General features: G+C 45.8%; 1 protein-coding gene across 11 annotated transcripts in view; it reads left to right on the top strand.

Annotated features, from left to right (window-relative positions):
* Pitpnm2 (phosphatidylinositol transfer protein membrane associated 2) overlaps positions 1–20641 on the top strand; it is a 200010-nt gene that overhangs the window by 148423 nt on the left and 30946 nt on the right. For 10 of the 11 annotated variants that reach the window (XM_045132553.1, XM_045132547.1, XM_045132554.1 and 7 more), the window contains 3 exons: positions 2584–2759; positions 19090–19304; positions 20229–20350. In XM_045132553.1, the coding sequence (XP_044988488.1) occupies positions 2682–2759; positions 19090–19304; positions 20229–20350 (415 nt within the window). In that variant the 5' untranslated portion in view covers positions 2584–2681. Of the gene's footprint in view, positions 1–2583; positions 2760–19089; positions 19305–20228; positions 20351–20641 lie in introns of those variants that run through there. The other variant, XM_045132556.1, reaches the window with a different exon arrangement.

The following is a 20641-nucleotide window of genomic DNA, read 5'->3' as shown; positions in this document are numbered from 1 at the left end:
TGTTTATTCTTTCCCTGGATGACCTGTCAATTGATGAGAGTGGGGTGTTAAAGTCACCCACCACCACTGTGTTTGGTGTTATCTGTGACCTTAGTTCTAATAGTGTTTGTTTGACGAATTTGGGAGCCCCCATGTTAGGTGCATATATGTTTAGGATTGTAATGTCCTCCTGTTGGAGTGTGCCCTTAATCAATATAAAGTGACCTTCCTTATCTTTCTTGACTAACGTCGGACTGAAGTCTACCCTGTCTGATATTAGGATAGCAACCCCTGCTTGTTTTCTAGGCCCATTTGCTTGAAACACCGTCTTCCAACCTTTCACCCTAAGATAATGTCTATCCTTTGTAGAAAGGTGAGTTTCTTGGAGACAACAAATTGTAGGATCCTGCTTTTTAACCCAGTCTGCAAATCTGTCTTTTCGTTGGGGCATTGAGGCCATTGATATTAAGAGATATTATTGAAAGGTGTGTATTTATGTTTGCCATTTTGTGTGTGTGTGTGTGTTTCTGGTTCTACTTGCGCTCTCTTCTGTTAACTAGTATTTGAGCATTGCTTGTTTTTTCTAGGTTCCTTATATGTATGCTTTTTCTTTTCTTCAGCATGGAGGATTCTATCAAGTATATACCCCATTCTCTCTTTTATCTCTCTCTGCTTTCAAATAAATAGTTTTTTTTTTTAAAGTCAGGCATGGGTCTGGAGAGATGGCTTAGCGGCTAAGGCATTTGCCTGCAAAGCCAAAGGATCCCAGTTCAATTCTTCAGGACCCACGTAAGCCAGATGCACAAGGGGTTGCATGCATCTGGAGTTCATTTGCAGTGGTCACAGGCCCTGACATACCCATTCTCTCCCTCCCTCCCTCTCTGTCTCTGTTTCTGCCTCTTTCTCTCTCAATTAAATAAAATCTTTTTTTTTTTTTTTAAGCCAGGCATGGTGGCACACACTTTTAATCCCAGCACTTGGGAGACAGAAGTAGAAGTATCTCCATGAGTTTGAGGCCACTCTGAGACTACATAGTGAATTCTAGGTCAGCCTGGGCTAGAGTGAGACCCTGCCTTGAAAGAGAGAGAGAGAGAGAGAGAGAGAGCAGGAGAAATTGCTTAATGGTTAAGGTGCTTGCCTGCAAAGCCTAAGGACCCAGGTTCTATTCCCTGGTACTCACATAAGCCAGATGCACAAGGAGTCACATGTGTCTGGAGTTCGTTTGCAGTAGTTAGAGGCCATAGCATGCCCATTCTCTCTCTCTTTCTCTCATCTGCCTCTTTCTTTCCCTTCCCTTCAAATAAGTAATTAAAATACTTTTAAAATAAAAAAAGAAGAGGCTTAGAGAGATGGGTTAGTGGTTAGGGCACTTGTCTGAAAGCCTAAGGAACCAGGTTCAATTACCCAGTGTCCACATAAACCATATGCACAAGGTAGCACATTGCATCTGGAGTTTATTTGCATTGGCTAGAGGCCCTGATGTGCCCATTCTCTCTCTCTTTCTCTTTCTCTCTCTCTCTCAAAATAAAATAAATAATAATTTTAAAAAAGAAGAAGAAAGTGAGATTTGAAGAAGTTAAATAGCCAAGTACTTATAGATGTCAGCAGAGTTGCAATTTGAGTTATTTATTTTATTTTTATTTTTGGAGGTAGAATCTTGATGTAGCCCACACTGATCTGGAATTCACTATGTAGTTTTAGGGTGGCCTTGAACTCACAGCAGTCCTCCTACCTCTGCCTCCTGAGTGCTGGGATTAAAGGTGTGTGCCACCATACCTGGTTTTTTTTTTTTTATTTTTTCTTCCTTTTTTTGGGGGGGTGTATTTTGAGGTAGGGTTTTACTCTTGTTCAGGCTGACCTGGAATTCACTATGTAGTCCCAGGGTGGCCTTGAACTCACAGAGATCCTCCTACCTCTGGGATTAAAGGTGTGCACCATCACACTGGGCCACCTATTTTTTTTGTTGCTGTTCTTGTATGTTTTTTGTTTTTTGAGGCCAAGTCTCACTCTATCCCAGGACGACTTTATGGAACTCAGTGATTCTCCTACCCTAGCCTCCTGAGCACTAGGATTAAAGGTGTGAGATCACTGCTACTGGGACACAGCCATACCATTGCACCAGGAGACATGGGCTGAACTGATTGCCCACACCAAAGGGGATCCACCTGCTGAGCTTTTATTTTTCGCCTCTGCTTTTCATTGTCTCATTTGACCTGCTTTCTTTCCCATGACCGGGCAATTGGTACTGCTGCATCACAGGACCCATCTGAGGAGTGTGGGAAAACAGAGGCTGCATGTTAGGGCTTTAAGCAAGGAAAAGGCATGGTTCCCTTCACCATTTGAGGAGCTGGATAGCCATTCTTGACTTCCCAGAGACTGTTTGTTGATGACGCAGTCTCTCACTTAGTCCTGGCAGCATTTAAAGATTGCTTAGCAAAAATGCAAACGCAGACTGGAGAGGAATTTGCTTGAGGTCACACTGTTGGCTCACCAGGGCTGAGACCAGAATTCTAGCCTTGGGTCTAGACCTGGCTTTCTTCTGCTATCACACCCAGCAGCCTTTGCAGAAAGTGACTGTTCTGCCCTCTCATGCTTTCTTTCAAGGGTCCTCCGTGAATTTTGTCATGGTTATTTAAGGAACCTCGCCTAGAAGTCCCCCCACACACGCAGTTCCCCATTGCCGGGAAGGCGTGGACATCAAGATGATTATAAAGGAATACCGGATTCCCCTGCCAATGACCGTAGAGGAGTACCGCATCGCACAGCTGTACATGATACAGGTGAGTCCAGCGAGGTGGCTTCACAAGGCACACAAACACACTGCTGTGGGCCAGGTAGGTCCTGGCCCCATGTGCTCAATGTCTGTCCTGTGGGTTGCTGCTGATCAGTGTCTGTCTGGTACTGCACCTCTGGTCCTAACTTGATGACAGGCATACAGGTACATGGCACGGGTGCTTGTGACATCAGATTATCTTGCCAACATCGTATTCCTGGCACCCACGATACCAACACCTCCCTCACGTTATCTCCCTGCTGACTAGCTGTTATCTCAGGTCTTAGTTTAGGCTTTTCTCTGAGTACCCTGGCCTGAAGCTTGAACATCAGGGACTCCCTTGCTATGCTAGAGGTCACATCCTAGATCAAGGACAGTTTCTGATAAGGAAACTCGGTGGTTTGTACATGTCTTCACATGGGGAAGGGGAATATTGGTATTCTCCTCTCTTGTAAGTACACTAATCCCACATGGGGGGGTAATCCCACCTTTGTGACCCTATGTAAGCCTAACCACCTCCGAATGCCCTGTCTACATATACTATAAATCACACTGAGTGTTAGGACTTCAATGTAGAAATTGGTGGGTACACACATTCTGTCCTAACACCCCATTTAAGGCATGGGCATATATGGCCAGCGAGGTTACTGACTTGCCCAGAAGCACACAGTCTGGCTCCCAGATCCTCAAGTCACAGAGCTACACTACTATGTGGGCTATGTGGTAACACTGCTCAGCTCCCTCCTTGGTACCTGGCCATCCTAGAACACAGATCCAGAGTCCCATCCTCAGGGTGCTTCCAGCCCAGGCGCCAGACCTGACCACTGCCCTCCGCTGAGGTCTTAACTGAAGTCCTTGCTCTTTGAAGCTTCCCATCCCAGCTCTCTGCCTGCCTCCTGCCAGCCCTGGTCCAGCCTGGTGTTTTTCCTCTGCCCTGAGGACTCAGAGCCTCCACACTAATTTGTGAACCAGCTCTCAGCCTGGTTCTCACTCCTCTGGGCACATTGGAGCCTCTGGTCCCTGTTACTCAGTTGGACCTGCTATTGGCTAGTATTGCTATGCAGCCCCCAGTTACAGCATTACCCAAAACCCTGAGTGCATGTGACAGGGGTACAGAGCCTTCACCTCCCATCTTGGTTCTCCTTTAGCCCCAGGACCCAGTTTCAATCTGGGAGGAACTTGATGAAGCCATTACGGTTTAGCCAGCTCCTGTATGGAAGGCTCAGTTGGGAAGAGAACAGGAAGTACCCCGTCTCTCTGGGGGGCTGTTGGCTCTGAGCTGCTTTAGAAGCACCACTTAATTCCCTCTTGAACCACTTACCCTTAAATTATTTCTAGAGAATGGGGAGAGGAAGAGCTTAAATCAGGCCCCAGCCCGAGCACTCTGGAAATAGCTCTGCCCATTCAAGGACCAGGTTCAGCTACCAGTGCTGCCATTTGTCCTGCGGCTTCTCAGTTTCCACCCCAGTAGTGAGTTCTAGCCTTAGCAGGCAGCCCCCAAATGTTCCTAGCCTTCTGGAGTGGACAGTTGGGGTCTGGCAAGACAAACTTCCAACTGCTGGGATGCCACAAAGTGTCTCTCAAGCACCAAATTACCTCTGGTGACCCACAGCCCCTGTGTGATGCAGACCTTCATCTGCTCTGGACCAGTGCATACAGTGTCTTTTAATGAATGGAGGCTTATTAACTAGGATTATGACAGGTGGAATAGTCTCCTACCTTGCAGGTCATGAGTGTTCATACTCATTCACCAGCATCCTTTGTAACTGAACTGAGCTAGTATGGTCTGTTTTGGGGGAGGGTTGAGGGTTTGAGTTAGGGTCTCACGGTACCCAGGCTGACCTGAAATTCACTATGTAGTCACCTCAAACTCACTGCCAGTAGCTGCTAGTGCTATCTTGCCTGCTGACTACACTCTTCTCTGCTGCTCTGAGTTTCTAGGGCCTTTCTATGTGTTTCTGTGAGCAAGTATTTATGAGAGAGATATAGAAAGATGAAATCAGCTAGATGCCAGGCAAGGTGTTTCTGGGCTAGCTGCTAGGATCCTGGGAGGGAAGACTGAGGAGCACATACCTGCAAGAACAGTCACCCCCTCCAGGTCTCATAAGAGAACTAGGGTATGATGCACCTGTCTACCTGCTCTCGGAGCTAGGGCACCCCTTCCTCTGAGACCAGGTTCCCTGGGAGGGATTCTATGTTTGTATCAAGGACCCCAGAGCCTGGCTAGAGGTTGAGGTATAGTCTGTTTCTAGGCAGTAGTACAGCTAAGAATTCTATTCTGTTGGAGACAGTGTGGACTTTTGAAGTCCGGCTGACTTCAGTTTGCATTCCAGCTCTGGTGCAAGCAGTTGAGCTTCCCCAAGCCTCAGTGTGTTTTTGTTTGTTTGTTGTGTGTGTGCATGTTCACATGTGTGAATATGGGCAAATGTGTACCATAGCACGTGTATGGAGGACAGCTCCCCCCCCCCCCATAGGTTCTCACTCTAGCTCAGGCTGACCTGCAATTTACTCTGTAGTCTCAGGGTAGCCTCAAACTCACGGCAATCCTCCTACCTCTGCCTCCCGAGTGCTGGGATTAAAGGCATGTACCACCATGCCCAGCTGAGGACAGCTTTTTGGGGAAAAAAAAATGTATTTGCAAGCAGAGAGAGAGAGAATGGACATATCAGAGCCTCTAGCTGCTGCAAATGAACTCCAGATGCATGCACTACCTTGTACATCTGGTGTTACATGGATACTAGGGAATTGAACCTGGTCTTTAGGCTTTTGCAGGCAAGTGTCTTAACTGCTAAACTATCTCTCTAGCCCAGAGGAAAACTTTTGTGTTGGTTCTCACCTTCCACCTCATTTTGTGGCATGGTCTTTCACTGGCATTCACTACTCCTCCATTTGGTTTGTGAGCTTCTGGGAACTTCTGTCTCTGCCTCCTTTCCCACTGTAGGCACCCTGAGATTACAGAAGCACACCACAGCTTCTAGCATTTATATGGGGCCTGGAGACCTGAACTCAGGTCCTCACAGTTGTGTAGCAAGCACTTTACCTGCTGAGCCTTCTCCCCTGCCCTCAGTTTTTTTCTTTATAATTATCATTGTGTATGTATAGTCTGTGTGTACATGCATGTATGTGTATGAGTGCACATACATGCATGAGGCCAAAGGAGAACTTAGTATGTCAATCTTCAACTCTGCCTTGCTTGAGGCAGGGTCTCTTGTTCACTGCTGCAAACACTAAGCTGGCTGGCCCATGAGCTTCTAGGACTGTCCAATGTCTGCCTCCCATCTCACCCATCCCACTGTAGAGAGCTGGGAATATAGGTGCTGGTCACTGCATCTGGCTTTATGTAAGTTCTAGGAATCTGAACTCAGGTACTCACAATTGTGTAGCAAGCATTTTAGCCACTGAGCTATCTCTCCAGCTCTCCGTTTCTTTATCTTTAGCATAAGCTACACACACACACACATATACATGCATATATATACATGTGTGTGGAAAAAGAGAGAGAGAGGAAGTAGAGGGAGTAGACAGGGTGACTGGGCCCCTAAAAGTAAAAAAAATAAAAAAGCAGGATGTTCTGTACTTGCTAGAAATCAAAGATGATTTGACTTCTTATCTCTTGCCTAGTTCTTCTTTTTTTTTTTTTTTTTTAAATATATTTCCTTTATTTGAAGGAGACAGAGAGAGAGAGAATATGGACACACCAGGGCCTCCAGCCACTGCAAGTGAACTCCAGACGCATGCGCCCCCTTGTGCCTCTGGCTTACATACATCCTGGAGAATGGAACTGGAATCTTTTGACTTTGCAGTCTTGCCTAGTTCTATAGACCTGTTTTTCCACAAACAACCAGGGCCCCTTCTGGAAGGGAGGTCTTTTGTAGGATTTAAGCATTGTGGTTGGTCAGGTTAACCCCAGAACTAGACTCTTCCTGAGACAGCCCCTAGCCCTAATCCAGTGTCCCTCTAGTTCACCTGAGCTGGAAGACAGCCCACCACTATGAGGTTACAAACACCTTTCCAAGGGGAAGGCAGGCTCTCACTTGGGAACTTCTAGCTGTGGGTGAGCTTTCTGTCAGCTGGGCCTGGGCTGAGGGGAGAGCTCCTTATCACCGTCTAGCTCCCCACATGGAGCTCTTTGAACTTTTTTTTCTTTTCATAGTTTTCCCAGGCCCTCCACATGGGATCTCTAGCCATGTGGGTGCCTTTCCTTGGCTGTGTACTTCCCTCAATAAATACACTAATTTAATAATTATCCTTCTGTCTTTTTTATTTAATACTCTGATTAAACTTAAAAATGAACCTAGGGTCTGGGGTTCAAGAACTTTTGGACCCCAACCACCCCCTTACATATGTTTCAGCCTGGAATGTCTCTTAAAGGTCAGTTTCCTATTTTACAGATGGGACAGTTGAGATCCCTAGAACCAACCAGGGTTAGAACTTAGCTCACCCAGATTCCAGGTGGCCTATCTGGACCTGGAGGGCTCCGGGGCTCCTGGTAAAGTCAAGAGGAAGCTATTGCCAGCCTCAGCCTCTTATGGAAGAGGTACTATGGCAGGCAGGAGTGGTGAATATGATGGGAGAAGCTGAGGAGGTTTGCTTTGCTCCACCTCTTGTCCTTCAGCCTTCTCCCAGAGTCCTGGTGGGAACTGGCATGAGCTGTAGCCACCAGGCCTGAGAGAAGGGCAGGCAGTGCAGCAGCACAGGCCATTTGGATGTGGGGGCTGGAACCCAGGTGTCTGTGTCCCTCCTGCCCCTAAGACTCCCACTTATAGCTAAATTTCCATTTCTGAAGGCCCTGCCCATCCCAGGGGGCTATTGAATGGTTCTCACACCCAGCACTCTCTGCTGCCTTAGGACTATGAGTGCTCTTCTTCCCAGCCCCTCCTCTGCTCTGCCTCTCAGCCTACTTTGGTCTTTGTCTTCTGTGCCTCTGGACTCCAAGTTCCTGAAGGGCCGGTACCATGATAGGGTGATGTGTGTCAGGATCATGGCTATGCTTGGATAGATGCACATTTAACCATAATAATGCTGTTACTATAAGTTGAACTCTTCAGACTTTCTATGCCCTGCCTGTGTGAAGGCTGTTTCAGGGGTGAATGAAGCATTTCCAGATTGTCATTGGAGATGACAGATGCACCAGGTGAAACATAGGCAAGAACAGCAAGGGCTGGGAGACAGATGGGTCTGGAGGTACCCCAGGCAGATCCTCAAGGAGCCTGTGTGTTCTGTTCTATGCTGGGCCTAAGAAGACAGTTGTATTTCTGTGGAAAATGGGGGGGGAGGCATGAAAACTTAGTTAATTTCCCACCATGCTAATCACAGCTGACAGCAGCTAGGACAGGCCTTCCTCTGTGCAGTGCCCACTGCAAAGTTATGGAAAAGAGAACTGACCTGGTGAGTCAGAGCTTCTCATGCCTGTCTGAGCAGCATGGTGTCAAGGCTAGGGAATGTCAGTGGGCTGCTTGGGCTTTCATTCTGTCCTCAAGAAAAGGTTCTCAGCAAAGGTTTACAGACCCCAAAGTGTCCAGAGGTTCTTGGCCAGTGCTCCAGACAGCTCTTAGTGCTGCCTCCTGCAGGGGTTTCTCACTCTTTGTATCCTTCTGTCTTCAGCAGCCCTGGAAGCCAGCCTGTGATCCAGTCTCCCACGAAGGCACTACATACTGTCAGTCAGCAGGGACATTGGGATGACTTCCTATGTGGACAGAGTGAAGAGTGAGCTAAGAGCTTGCTCCTCTGTGGCATGACTGAGCTACAGCTGTCCCAGGGCAGGCTGCCTCTTCTGTCACTGTTGCCAGTGGGGACTCAGAGGTCAGCCTGCAGAGGACTGACTTTATTGGAGGAAAACCAGCTCTGAAGTTCCTGGTGATAGTGGGGTCTAGACTCCATTGATTCCCTAGTGTCTACTTTTGAATGAAGATACCCTAGTGCTGTGTGGGGTTTCACAGACTTGAATTCTTGCCACCCCTAGTTCCCCACATACCCTGAGTAACTGCAGCCATTTGTAACCATCACTGATAATGGTGGCAGCCTAGAAGCCTTATGCCTGAAGTATGTTGCCTGCTTTAGTCCCCAGGATAATTGGTAGAGATGTCAAGGAGTTTATACAAAGATACACAGCTGGCTCAAGAAAGATGGTTGCCTTCCCCACACTTGGAGTACTTTGACATCTCCTTGTCCCTTCTGAAGTCATGGATGTGGGGATTGGAGCAGTATGTCCTTCACCCCCATGTCCCTTACACAGTACTTTTTCACCCCGCAGGACTCAAATAATACAATTTATACAACTTGAGATCACTTGTAGGTAGAGAAGCTGTGTGGTGTGGCCAGCTCATAGTTACCAGCTACTGGGAAAAAGCCTTCCAGGAAGCAAAGGACTCCTCTGTTGAGTAGGTGGGGGATCAGCAAGTGCTGAGCAGTTTATCTGACAGACAGGCTGAAGCCCAATCACAAGAGGTCATCAAGAGTGCTCACCCAACTGGTTGACTATTGTCTGCACCAAATTCATGTCCATCTATAATCTTAAAGCATGTCCCTATTTGGACTCTGGTCTGTGAATATGTAATTAGTGAAAGTTCTTGACATAAGAGCATCCATGTTTAGGATGGGCCCTAGGTTGAATGACTGTTGTCTCTGTCAGAAGAAAGGACAGAGCCCAAGGAAGAGACAGGCTAAGATTGGACAGAGGCCACAGTATACCAAACAATACCAAGAATTGCTGAGAGCCAGTAGAGGTTAGAAAGGCATGGATGGGTCCTCCCTAGAACCTGCTGGAAGAGGTGATAGTGCAAGCATGCTGGCTTTTCTAGGAGGGGCCTGGAGATTAGTCCAGGCTAGATCTGCCTGAGTGGACAAAGGACTTCTTTTTTATTGTTTTTTTTTTTAATTTTTTTGTTCATTTTTTATTTATTTATTTGAGAGCGACAGACATAGAGAGAAAGACAGATGGAGGGAGAGAGAGAGAATGGGCGCGCCAGGGCTTCCAGCCTCTGCAAACGAACTCCAGACGCGTGCGCCCCCTTGTGCATCTGGCTAACGTGGGACCTGGGGAACCGAGTCTCGATCCGGGGTCCTTAGGCTTCACAGGCAAGCGCTTAACCGCTAAGCCATCTCTCCAGCCCTTTATTGTTTTTTCAAATTAGGGTCTCATTCTAGCCCAGGCTGGCCTTGTACCCTTGGCAATCCTCCTACCTCAGCCTCCTGAGTATTGGGATTAAAGGCATGTGCCACTACTTCCAGCTTAAAGTATTTTTTTCTTTTTTTAATTTTTTTTTGGGGCTGGAGAGATGGCTTAGCGGTTAAGCGCTTGCCTGTGAAGCCTAAGGACCCCGGTTCGAGGCTCAGTTCCCCAGGTCCCACGTTAGCCAGATGCACAAGGGGGCGCACGCGTCTGGAGTTCGTTTGCAGAGGCTGGAAGCCCTGGTGCGCCCATTCTCTCTCTCTCCCTCTATCTGTCTTTCTCTCTGTGTCTGTCAGTCTCAAAATAAATAAATAAATAAATAAATTTTTTAATATTTTTTTTATTTACTTGAGAGAGAGAGGGAGAGAGAGAATGGGTGCTCCAGGGCCTCCAGCTGCTGCAAACAAACTCCAGATGCATGTGCCACCTTGTGCATCTAGTTTACATGGATCCTAGGGAATTGAACTGAGGTCCTTTGGCTTTGCAGGCACGTGCCTTATCTGCTAAGCCATCTCTCCAGTCCCCATTTTTTTCTTTTTCTTTTTCTTTTTTCTTTTAGAGAGAGAGAGAGAGACTGAGAATTGGCATGCCAGAGCCTTAGCCACTGCAATCAAACTCCAGACACTTACACCACCTAGTGGGCATTGCAACCTTATGCTTGCCTCACCTTTGTGTGTCTGGCTTATGTGGGATTTGGAGAGTCAAACATGGGTCCCTAGGCTTTGCAGGCAAGCGCCTTAACTGCTAAGCCATCTCTCCAGCCCTTGAACTATTTTTTCACACATAACCCTTGCGGTATCCCATAAGGACAGATGGAAGGGCCCTTTCCTGTCCCTGCCCCCTACCCAGCTTTTTCTGACTCTCTGCACCCAGCCTTTATTTTCAGAGACTTCAACAGGTTCCCTAGACCTTATGGCACGCATATCTCACCAAGTCTTCTGGCACACAAGTGTATTAACCTCCTAGTGTTATGCAAAGAATCACCTGTTGGATGGCTCTAAACAGTAGAAATTGAATCTCTTCCAGTTCCAGAAGCCAGGAGCCAGAAATCAAGGGTCTGCACTCATGCCCAAGGCACAAGCCCTCCCAAGGTTCAAGCCATAGGGAGGCATTATTCCTTCCTGGTCTCTTCCTGCTCTGGGTTGTTCTAGGCATTACTTGGCTTGTGACAGCATGGCTCCAAGTATACCTGCAAAGACCCTATTTCCCAAAAAGGTCACATTTGGGGGTTCTAGGTAGGTATAAAGTCATGAGGAGGACATTTCTATCATCTAAACCAGGGTCTGGGGCTGGAGAGATAGCTTAGCAATTAAGGTTCATGCCTGTGATACCCAAGGACCCAGGTTCAATTCTCCAGGTCCCACATAAGCCAGATGCACATGGTAGCACATGCATCTGGAGTTCGTTTGCAGTGGCTAGAGGCCCTGGTGCACCCATTCTCACTCTCTCTCTCTCTTTTCCTCTCTCTCCCTCTAATAATAAATAAGTAAAAATATGCTGGGCATGGTGGTGCGTACCTTTAATCCCAGCACTGAGGAGGCAGAGGTAGGAGGATCGCCATGAGTTCAAGGCCACCCTGAGACTACATAGTTAATTCCAGGTTAGCCTGGGCCAGAGTGAGACCCTACCTCAAAAAAAACAAAATAAATAAATAAATAAATATTAAAATAAAATAAATAAGTAAAAATAAATCTTTTAAAAAATAAAATAAATAAACCAGGGTCTGGGTAGATAGCCCTCCCTCACACACACTTTTAGCCACGTACTGAGCTAGGAAAGAAGTAGCTTGTCCATGCTGAAAGGTAGTTGGTCACAGAATTGAGATTAGGGTCCATTGACTGCCTCATATTTCTAAACACCTGCCTTGCACTAAGCTGGCCCTGGGATCTAATAGGCCCAGTTCTACTTTTGGAATTGTATAACCTCAGACAAGCCATCAGCTCTCTTAGCCTCCACCTTTATCTACAAATCAAGGTCACTTTAACACTGCATCTTGTTGAAGGGATGCTGTAGGAAGTAATGAGAATGTGCAGTCAGCATGGTTGTGGATACAGGCCTCTGTAAGAAGAGCTGGAAAGATGGCTCAGCAGTTAGACGTAATTGCTTACAAAGCTTGCCAGCCTATGTTCAGTTCTCAAGTCACCCATGTAAGCTAGACACAATAAGTGGTGCAAGCATCTGGTGTTATTTTCAGTGGCAAGAAGCCCTAGTACATCCATGCACGCACGTACACTCACACACACAATTTTTTTAATTTTTTAGCTTTTTAAATTTTTATTAGCATTTTCCATGGTTATAAAAAATATCCCATGGAAATTCCCTCCCTCCCCCCCCCCCACACTTTCCCCTTTGAAATTCCATTCCCCATCATATTAACAAATAATTTTTAAAATATTTTTTTATTTATTTGAAAGCGACAGACAGAGAGAAAGAAAGAGGCAAATAGAGAGACAGACAGAATGGGCATGCCAGGGCCTCTGGCCACTGCAAACGAACTCCAGACACGTGTGCCCCCTTGTGCATTGGCTACTGTGGGTCCTGGAGAATCAAGCCTCGAACTGGGGTCCTTAGGCTTCACAGGCAAGTGCTTAACCATTAAGCCATCTCTCCAGCCCATATTAACAAATAATTTTTTAAAAGGTATCCCTGAGATAGGAGCTGTTTGCACTGTTAATCTGGCCACAAACCAGGGTCTTTCTTTTCTCTGATGGGGACTAAATCGTTCTTGTCCCTAGAGATAGACACATCTTTGTGCCTTACAGAGGGTCATGCTCTAAGGTAAGGAAGTATCCAGGGAGCACCTGTGAGTGCACATGCATCTCTACACATAGGTATGAGTACGTAGGTGAGATACTGTCTGTGTTCATGAGGACACACAGGGAGCTAACCAAAGATGGCTTTGGTGATGTCATCATGTCACCATGGAAGCAGATGCTGGGCTTAACATCACCAGTACTTCAGATCAAGATCTTCTGTTTAAGCAGAAAATGGACTTTCAGATGCTGGGAAGGACATTTGTCTCAGACACACTTAGAGTTGACCCATGTGCCATCTCTGACAGACAGGGTCACCAAGCCCCTTCCTACTTTCCACATTTGACTTTTCTTTAAAAAACAAAACATTATTAGAAAGAGACAGGGAGAGAGAGAGGGAGAGAATGGGCAAGATTAGTTGGGCATGGTGGCACACACCTTTAATCTTAGTTCTTGGGAGGTAGAGGTAGGAGGACTGTCAAGAGTTTGAGGCCACCCTGAGGTTACATAGTGAATTCCAAGTTATCCTGGGCTAAAGCAAGACCCTATCTTGTAAAAAAAAAAAAAAAAGGGGGGGTGGGGGATTGAATTTTGGCCAGGCATGACAGCACACACCTTTAATCCCAGCACTGGGGAAGCAGAGGTAGGAGGGTCACTATGAGTTCAAGGCTGGTTTGATACTACAGACTGAGTTCCAGGTCAGCCTGAGCAAGAACAAGACCCTACCTAAAAAAAAAAAAAAAAAAAAAAAAGACTGAATTTTGTTTGGTGGTTTTCATGACAGCTTTATTAAGCTATAAGTCACACACTTCATGTGTCACCTGCCTAAAAGTTTACAGGTCATTGGTGGCTGGCATATTCACATAGAGATGCAGCCATCATCACAGAACATCTTTATTATAACCAAAGAAGTCTCCTCCATCTACGTTCACTCCAAATGGCAGCCACCAACTGGCTTTTGGTCTCTCAGTTTACCTCTTCTGGGATCATATCTGTGTGGCCCTTTGTGTCTGATTTCTGTCCTTTAACATGTTTTCAAGGTTCATACACATTATAGCAAGTATCAGTATTGTATTCCTCTTTATGGCTGAGTTGTATTCTGTGGTATGAATGCTTAGCCTTCTGTCTGCTGACACATCTGGGCTATTTCTACCTTTTGGCTTATTGTTTGTAAATATTATCTGTAAATTTGTGAATGACTGTTCCATTGTTTTTGAGCATGTACCCAGGAGTAGAGGGCTCCAGTTTCTCTGTAATGGCATAGATTTTTTTGTTTGTTTTTGCTTTTGTTTTTGTTTTTGTTTTTGTTTTTTGAGGTAGGGTTTCACTCTAGCCCAGGCTGACCTGGAATTCACTATGTAGTCTCAGGGTAGCTTCAAACTCACAGCAATCCTCCTACCACCTTTGATTCCCAAATGCTGGGATTAAAGGTATATGCCACCACACCTGCTTGTGTTTTGTTTGTTTGCGTTTCCCACCCCCTAAGGGAGAGAGAAAGAGAAGAGAGAGAGAGGCGCTGATCGACACAGAGAGAGAATGGGAATGCCAGAGCCGCCCATCCACTGCAAATTCCAGACACAGGTGCCACCTTGTGCATCTGGCTTTATGTAGGTACTAGAGAATTCAGCCTGGTCCTTTGGCTCTGGCTTTGGCTTTGCCAACAAGTGCTGCAACCACTAAGCCATCTCTCCAGCCCCTTTTGATAAGTTTTGAGTCTCTCTAATAGTCAGCAACAACTGCAAAAAGAAGCTTCTCTGAGCCGGGCGTGATAGCGCATGCCTTTAATCCCAGCACTCAGGAGGCAGTGGTAGGAAGATTGCCATGAGTTCAAGGTCACCCTGAGAGTACACGTAGTCAATTCCAGGTCAGCCTGAACTAGAGTGAAAGCCTATCTCAAAAAACCAAAAAAGAGGAAAAAAAAAAGCTTCTCTGACCAAAGGTGAGAGCAGCATTAATCTATAGGCATAAACATAAATATTTAGATGGAAATTTGATGGGCACAACATATCCACTTAGCTAAACAATAGTAATAGCTTTCCTCCTAGGGAAAAACAGCTTCTTGGCCTATAATCCACATGCCATATAATCCAGTCATGTGCCAAGTACACACATTCAATGTATTTAGTGTTGTGTAACCATCATACAATCTAATTCCAGACTAGCTTCAGGGCTGGGTGATAGCCTAGTGGTAGAGGAGGCCTTAGGTTTGATCCCTAGATCCCTAGTGCCCTCCAAAAAGAAAATGTTGTTCAGAATGTTCTCATCACTTCAAAAGAACCTCACACACTAGTGGTCACTCTTCATTTTCCCATTTCTCTTAGCCTCAAGCCATCACTACTCTATTTTCTCTCTATGGATTTGCAACTTGGGATTTTTCATATAAATGGGATGGCAAATATGTGGTTTTTGTGACTAGCTTTTTTCCTGTACATGATTTTTTGAAATTACTTACTTGTGTGTGTGCATGCACATGCATATGCATACATATGTAGGTTCATGAGTGCAGGGCCATGTATGCCACAACTTTCAACTTTTTTTTTTTTTTAATTAACAACTTCCATAAAACTTTCAGCTTTTAAATGGGATCTGTATTCAGGTACTTAGAATACCATATCTACTAAGCCATCTCCCCAGCCCTCTTTTTATTTTTATTTTTATTTATTTATTTGAGAGAGAGAGAGAATGGACATTCCAGGGCTTCTAGCCACTGCAAACGAACTCCAGACACATGCGCCATGTGTATCTGTCTTAGTTGGGTGCTGGGGGATCAAACCTGGGTCTTTAGGCTTCACAGGCAAGTGCCTCAACCAGTAAGCCATCTCTCCAGCCCTCTTTGAAACACTTATCACTGCGTCATTTCTTCATATGGCCATGGTTTGGGTAGACCACACTGTGCTGATCCATTCTTCAGATAATAAGACTGCTAAGGTGTTTTTACCTAGTGGCTTTGAGAGCAACACTGTGACCAACATTAGAGAACAGGTTTTGTGTGATATGGGTAAGTGTGAGTGCTCCACCTTGGATTGGTTTTATATTCAAGGTTGTTTGGCTATTTGGGGTCCTCATAGGATATGAATTTTATCACTAGTCTTTTTTTGTTTGTTTGTTTTGCTTTTTTGAGGAAGGGTCTCACTCTAGCTCAGGCTGACCTGGAAATCAGTCTGTAGTCTCAAAGTGGCCTCAAACTCATGGAAATCCTCCTACCTCTGCCTCTTGAGTGCTGGGATTAAAGGCGCACACCACCACACCTGACTTTTTCTGTAATTTTTTAAAGCCTCTGAAATCTTGCTAGGGATTGCATTGGGTTTATGGGTTTCTTTGGGGATTATTGCTGTCTTAATATTAAATCTTTCAATCTATGAACATAGAATCTTTTCTTGTTCATTTGGGCCTTTAGGTTTTGTGATTTTCAGTGTATAGATTTTTCATCTCTTTGGTTAAATTTATTCCTAGGTATTTGCTCTTTCAGATACTATTATAATATAATAAGTGCAACTTACTTGTCTTTGTGTCCTACAACTTTTTTCTGAATTTATTCACTAGGTCTAAATGATTTGAGAAAGATTCTTTAGAGTTTTCTATATAAAGATTATGTCTTCTGGTGTTGGAGTGATGGCTCAGAGGATAAAGTACTTGCTGCTCAAGCCTGAGTACCATAGTTCAGTCTTCTCCAGCCCCCACATAAAGCCAGATGCTGTGGTGGGTTTCTGTAATCGGCATACTGACAGCAAAATGGAAGACAAAGACTAGAGAATTTCCTGAAATCTGGCAGTAAGCACAGCAAAGAACAATAGCTGAGTGAGATCCAGAGAGACCCTGATTCAAATGAGGAGGAAAGTCAAGAATGGAACCAAAAGCTGTCCATTATGTCTTCAACAAACACACAGTTTTATGTCTTCCTGTCCAATTTGGATACCTCTTATTTTCCTTTTTCATGCCCAGTTACTGTATCTAGCATCTCCAGCATAATACTGAGTGGAAGCAAGAAAGTAAGCCTTGAAGACAAGTGTGGTGGCATATGCTTATAATCCCAGCATTTAGAAGACTGAATCAGAAAGATCACAAATTTTGAGCTGGAGAGATGTCTCAGCAGTAAATACACTTGCCTGCAGAGCCCAATGAGCTGTACCCATGTAAAGTCAGATGCACAAAGCAGCATATGCATTTTCTTTTCTTTTTTTTTAAGAAATGAGATTTTTTTTTAAAAATTTTTTTATTTATTTATTTGAGAGCGACAGACACAGAGAGAAAGACAGATAGAGGGAGAGAGAGAGAATGGGTGCGCCAGGGCTTCCAGCCTCTGAAAACGAACTCCAGACGCGTGCGCCACCTTGTGCATCTGGCTAACGTGGGACCTGGGGAACTGAGCCTCGAACCGGGGTCCTTAGGCTTCACAGGCAAGCGCTTAACTGCTAAGCCATCTCTCCAGCCCAGCATATGCATTTTCATTTGCAGCAGCTAGAGGCCCTAGCATGCCCATTCTCTTTCTCCCTCCCTCCCCCCACCACCTTGCAAATATATAAAAGTGCCTTTTATCCAGGCCTGATGGCCCACACATTTAATCCCAGCACTCAATAGGTAGAGGTAGGAGGATCATCATGAGTTCAAGGTCACCCTGAGATTATATAGTGAATTCCAGGTCAGCATTCCAGGTCAGCCTGGACTAGAATGAGACCCTACCTTGAAAAACCAAATACACACATATATATATACTTATTTATTTTTTTTTTATGAAATATATAATATATATTTACATATATAAAAGATTGCAAATTTTAAGACAGCTTGAGCCACATAGTAAGATTTAAAGAGAGAAGGAGAAGGAGACAAAGGAAGAAGAGCTAGGGAAGTGGCTCAGTAGATAAGGTCCTTTCCATACAAGGATAAGTACCTGAGCTTGGGTCCCCAGATCCCACATAAAAGTCAGAAGCTATGGCAAGATAGAAGGTGGAGGCAGGAGAATTTTCCAAACACTTATGGATCAGCCAGACTGGTGAACAGAGGGGTAAATGAGAGACTGCCTTAAAAGTGGTAGGAGAGGGCCAGGCATGGTGGCGCATGCCTTTAATCCCAGCACTTAAGAGGCAGAGGTAAGAGGATCGCTGTGAGTTCAAGGCCACCCTGAGACTACATAGTAAATTCCAGGTCAGCCTAAGCTAGAGTGAAACCCTACCAAGAAAAAAAAAAAAAAAAAAAAAAGGAGGTAGGAGAAGGCTGGAGAGAGATAGCTTAGCAGTTAAGGCGCTTGCCTGCAAAGCCCAAAAACACATATTTGAATCTCCATGTCCCACGTAACCAAACATAAAGTGACGTAAGAGTGCAATGTCACACATGTGTTCAAGGGGGCACACATGTCTGGAGCTCATTCACAATGGCTGAAAGGCCCTGGTGCACCCATTCACTGTCTCTCTCTCTCTCCCTGCCTTTCTCTCTCTCTCAAAAATTAATTTAAAAGAGGTAGAAGGCAAGGACCAACACCCAAGAGTTGTCCTCCAACACCAACAGACACACACACACACACACACACACACACACACACACACACACACACAACATACACATGAGCACCAAAATAATAAGAAAGTGGGCTTTTTTTTTTTTTTTTTTTTTTTAGTGTTTTGAGATAGGATCTCACTCTAACCCAAGCTGCCCTGTAATTCACTATGTAGTCTCAGGCTGGCCTTGAACTCACACCGATCCTCCTACTTCTGCCTCCTGAGCACTGAGATTAAAGGCATGTGCCACTACACCCAGCTAAAGTGCGCATTTTTGTCTTATTCCTGACCTTGGGAATACTTTCAGTCCTGGGATAGATGGAAGTCAGAACAGTCAATTTGCATATGTAGTCCTTAGGTCTGAAGAAGAAATCTAGGGCTCTTTTAGTATCCAACAGGAGGTTTAGGGCACATGGAGCCAAAGTTCTAGATTTGGGAGAGGTGTTCCAAAACGATACAAGAAGAATGAGCCTCAAGGCCAAAGACCCCTTTGTGTGTGTGCGTATGATGTGTGGCATACACAAGTTGTGTGCAGATACATGAACCCCATACACATGCATACAGAGGCCAAAGGAGAACACCAGGTGTCCTCTTATCACTCTATATATTGCCTGGAGATGAGATCTCTCCCTCAACTCAGAAATGCTGTCCATCAATGAACCCCAATAATTCTCTGGTTTCTTCCCCCTCTCACAGACTGGGTATGTGGCCATACCTAGCTTTTACATGGGTTTTGCGAAGTCCAATTTGGTGGTCTCCATCAAAGAGGCCCTAATACCTAAGCAGCAAGTGCTTTTAACAACTGAACCATCTCCCCAGTCCACAAAGACCATCTTTCCTCTTCTTAGTCCCCTGTTCCCCTTTCCTTGTGAAGAGTGCTCTGACTATACACACATCACAGTGCCTTTTTTCCCACAGAAGAAAAGCCGTAATGAGACGTATGGCGAAGGCAGTGGTGTGGAGATCCTGGAAAACCGGCCCTACACAGATGGTCCTGGTGGCTCTGGGCAGTACACACACAAAGTGTACCACGTGGGCATGCACATCCCTGGCTGGTTCCGCTCCATTCTGCCCAAGGCAGCCTTGCGAGTGGTTGAGGAGTCCTGGAATGCCTACCCTTACACACGAACCAGGTGTGCCTGCCTCTGCATCCTCCTTGGCATGCCACGTGAGGAGGGGGGAGCTCTGAAGTATAGATCTAAGGGCATCACAGTCAGGCTCAACCCCTCACCCTCAAGAGTACCAGGCTTTATCCCACTTAGATCCCTGAAGGTCTCCAGGTGGTCACATGCAGCAGAGGGAAGGATGTCTCTCAGACTGTGGAGGCTAAAGACAGGAACTGAGTAAGGACTGCCATCTGAGAAGGTTCATGGAATGCAAATTAAAATCCCCTGAGTGCCAACTGAGGATAGACCAGATGGCCAAAGATCTCCTTTACTCTGTGACTCCCGACTGCTACAGAGTGTTTTATCATGTCCCATGCTAAGCAGGACTTTCCTTGGACCACCAGCAGAGGATATTCACTGTGTGTCCCCCAATGCTAGCTCAGGAATATGGGTTGGATGGATGGGAGATATTCCGCCAGTTACTTTCTTGCTGAGCAAATTGACTCCCCACAAGCTTCCCTGGTCTTTCTTCCTTTCCCCACACTGGATAAATAGCTCTCAGGAAGCTCTTCTCTATCTCAGAGAGATGTTTCCATGTTGCCAAAACTAGCTCCTTGCAGGCAGGTGGCATGTCTCAGGAGAGCTGAGCCAAGATGGGCTGCTGCTGTAGGTATGCCTGCATTCCCACCACTGTACTTACATGGATACCAGATGTAGGGCTTCTAGAAACTGCCAAGGAAGTTCAGCAGCTCCATCTCTGTCTCCCTGTTTCCCTAACCCTGTTCTCTCCAAGCCAACTTGGTTGTTCTTGGGACAAGGTGAAAATAGACATTGCTGTCATATCTCAGCCAACCCTACTCTATTCTCCAACCACACTGTGGTTCAATGTAGTCTGATAGGCTGCTAACCAGCTGGAGCCCCTCCAGGTGAGGTCCCAATGGTTTTCCTCAGGTTCACCTGCCCTTTTGTAGAGAAGTTCTCCATCGACATTGAAACCTTTTATAAGACCGATGCTGGGGAAAACCCTGATGTGTTTAGCCTGTCTCCTGTGGAAAAGAACCAGCTGACAACAGGTGAGCAGGAGCTGGAGCCCTGCAGACAGGTGCTGCATCCACACAGGCCCCTCTTGACCCTGCCCCTCCATGCCTGGCCTGAGGGCAGGTGGGAGTCCCAGAAGCCTGGGGAGCCCAGGGCCTGGAAGGACAGGTTTCCATGCCTTTGTGTGCATTCCAAGTCTAAGGGCCTTTCCTACTGAAGCCTTTCCCTCCACAGAAATGCACATGTATGCCTGGGTACCATGTATTCTTGGGGTGTTATTTCAGGCTAAAAACCAATGAGAGGTGTCATGGGCAGTGTGGACTGTC

This window comes from Jaculus jaculus, chromosome 13 (assembly GCF_020740685.1).
Source record: "Jaculus jaculus isolate mJacJac1 chromosome 13, mJacJac1.mat.Y.cur, whole genome shotgun sequence".
Classification (NCBI taxonomy): Eukaryota; Metazoa; Chordata; class Mammalia; order Rodentia; family Dipodidae; genus Jaculus; species Jaculus jaculus.
This window is presented reverse-complemented; position numbering and strand designations above follow the sequence as displayed.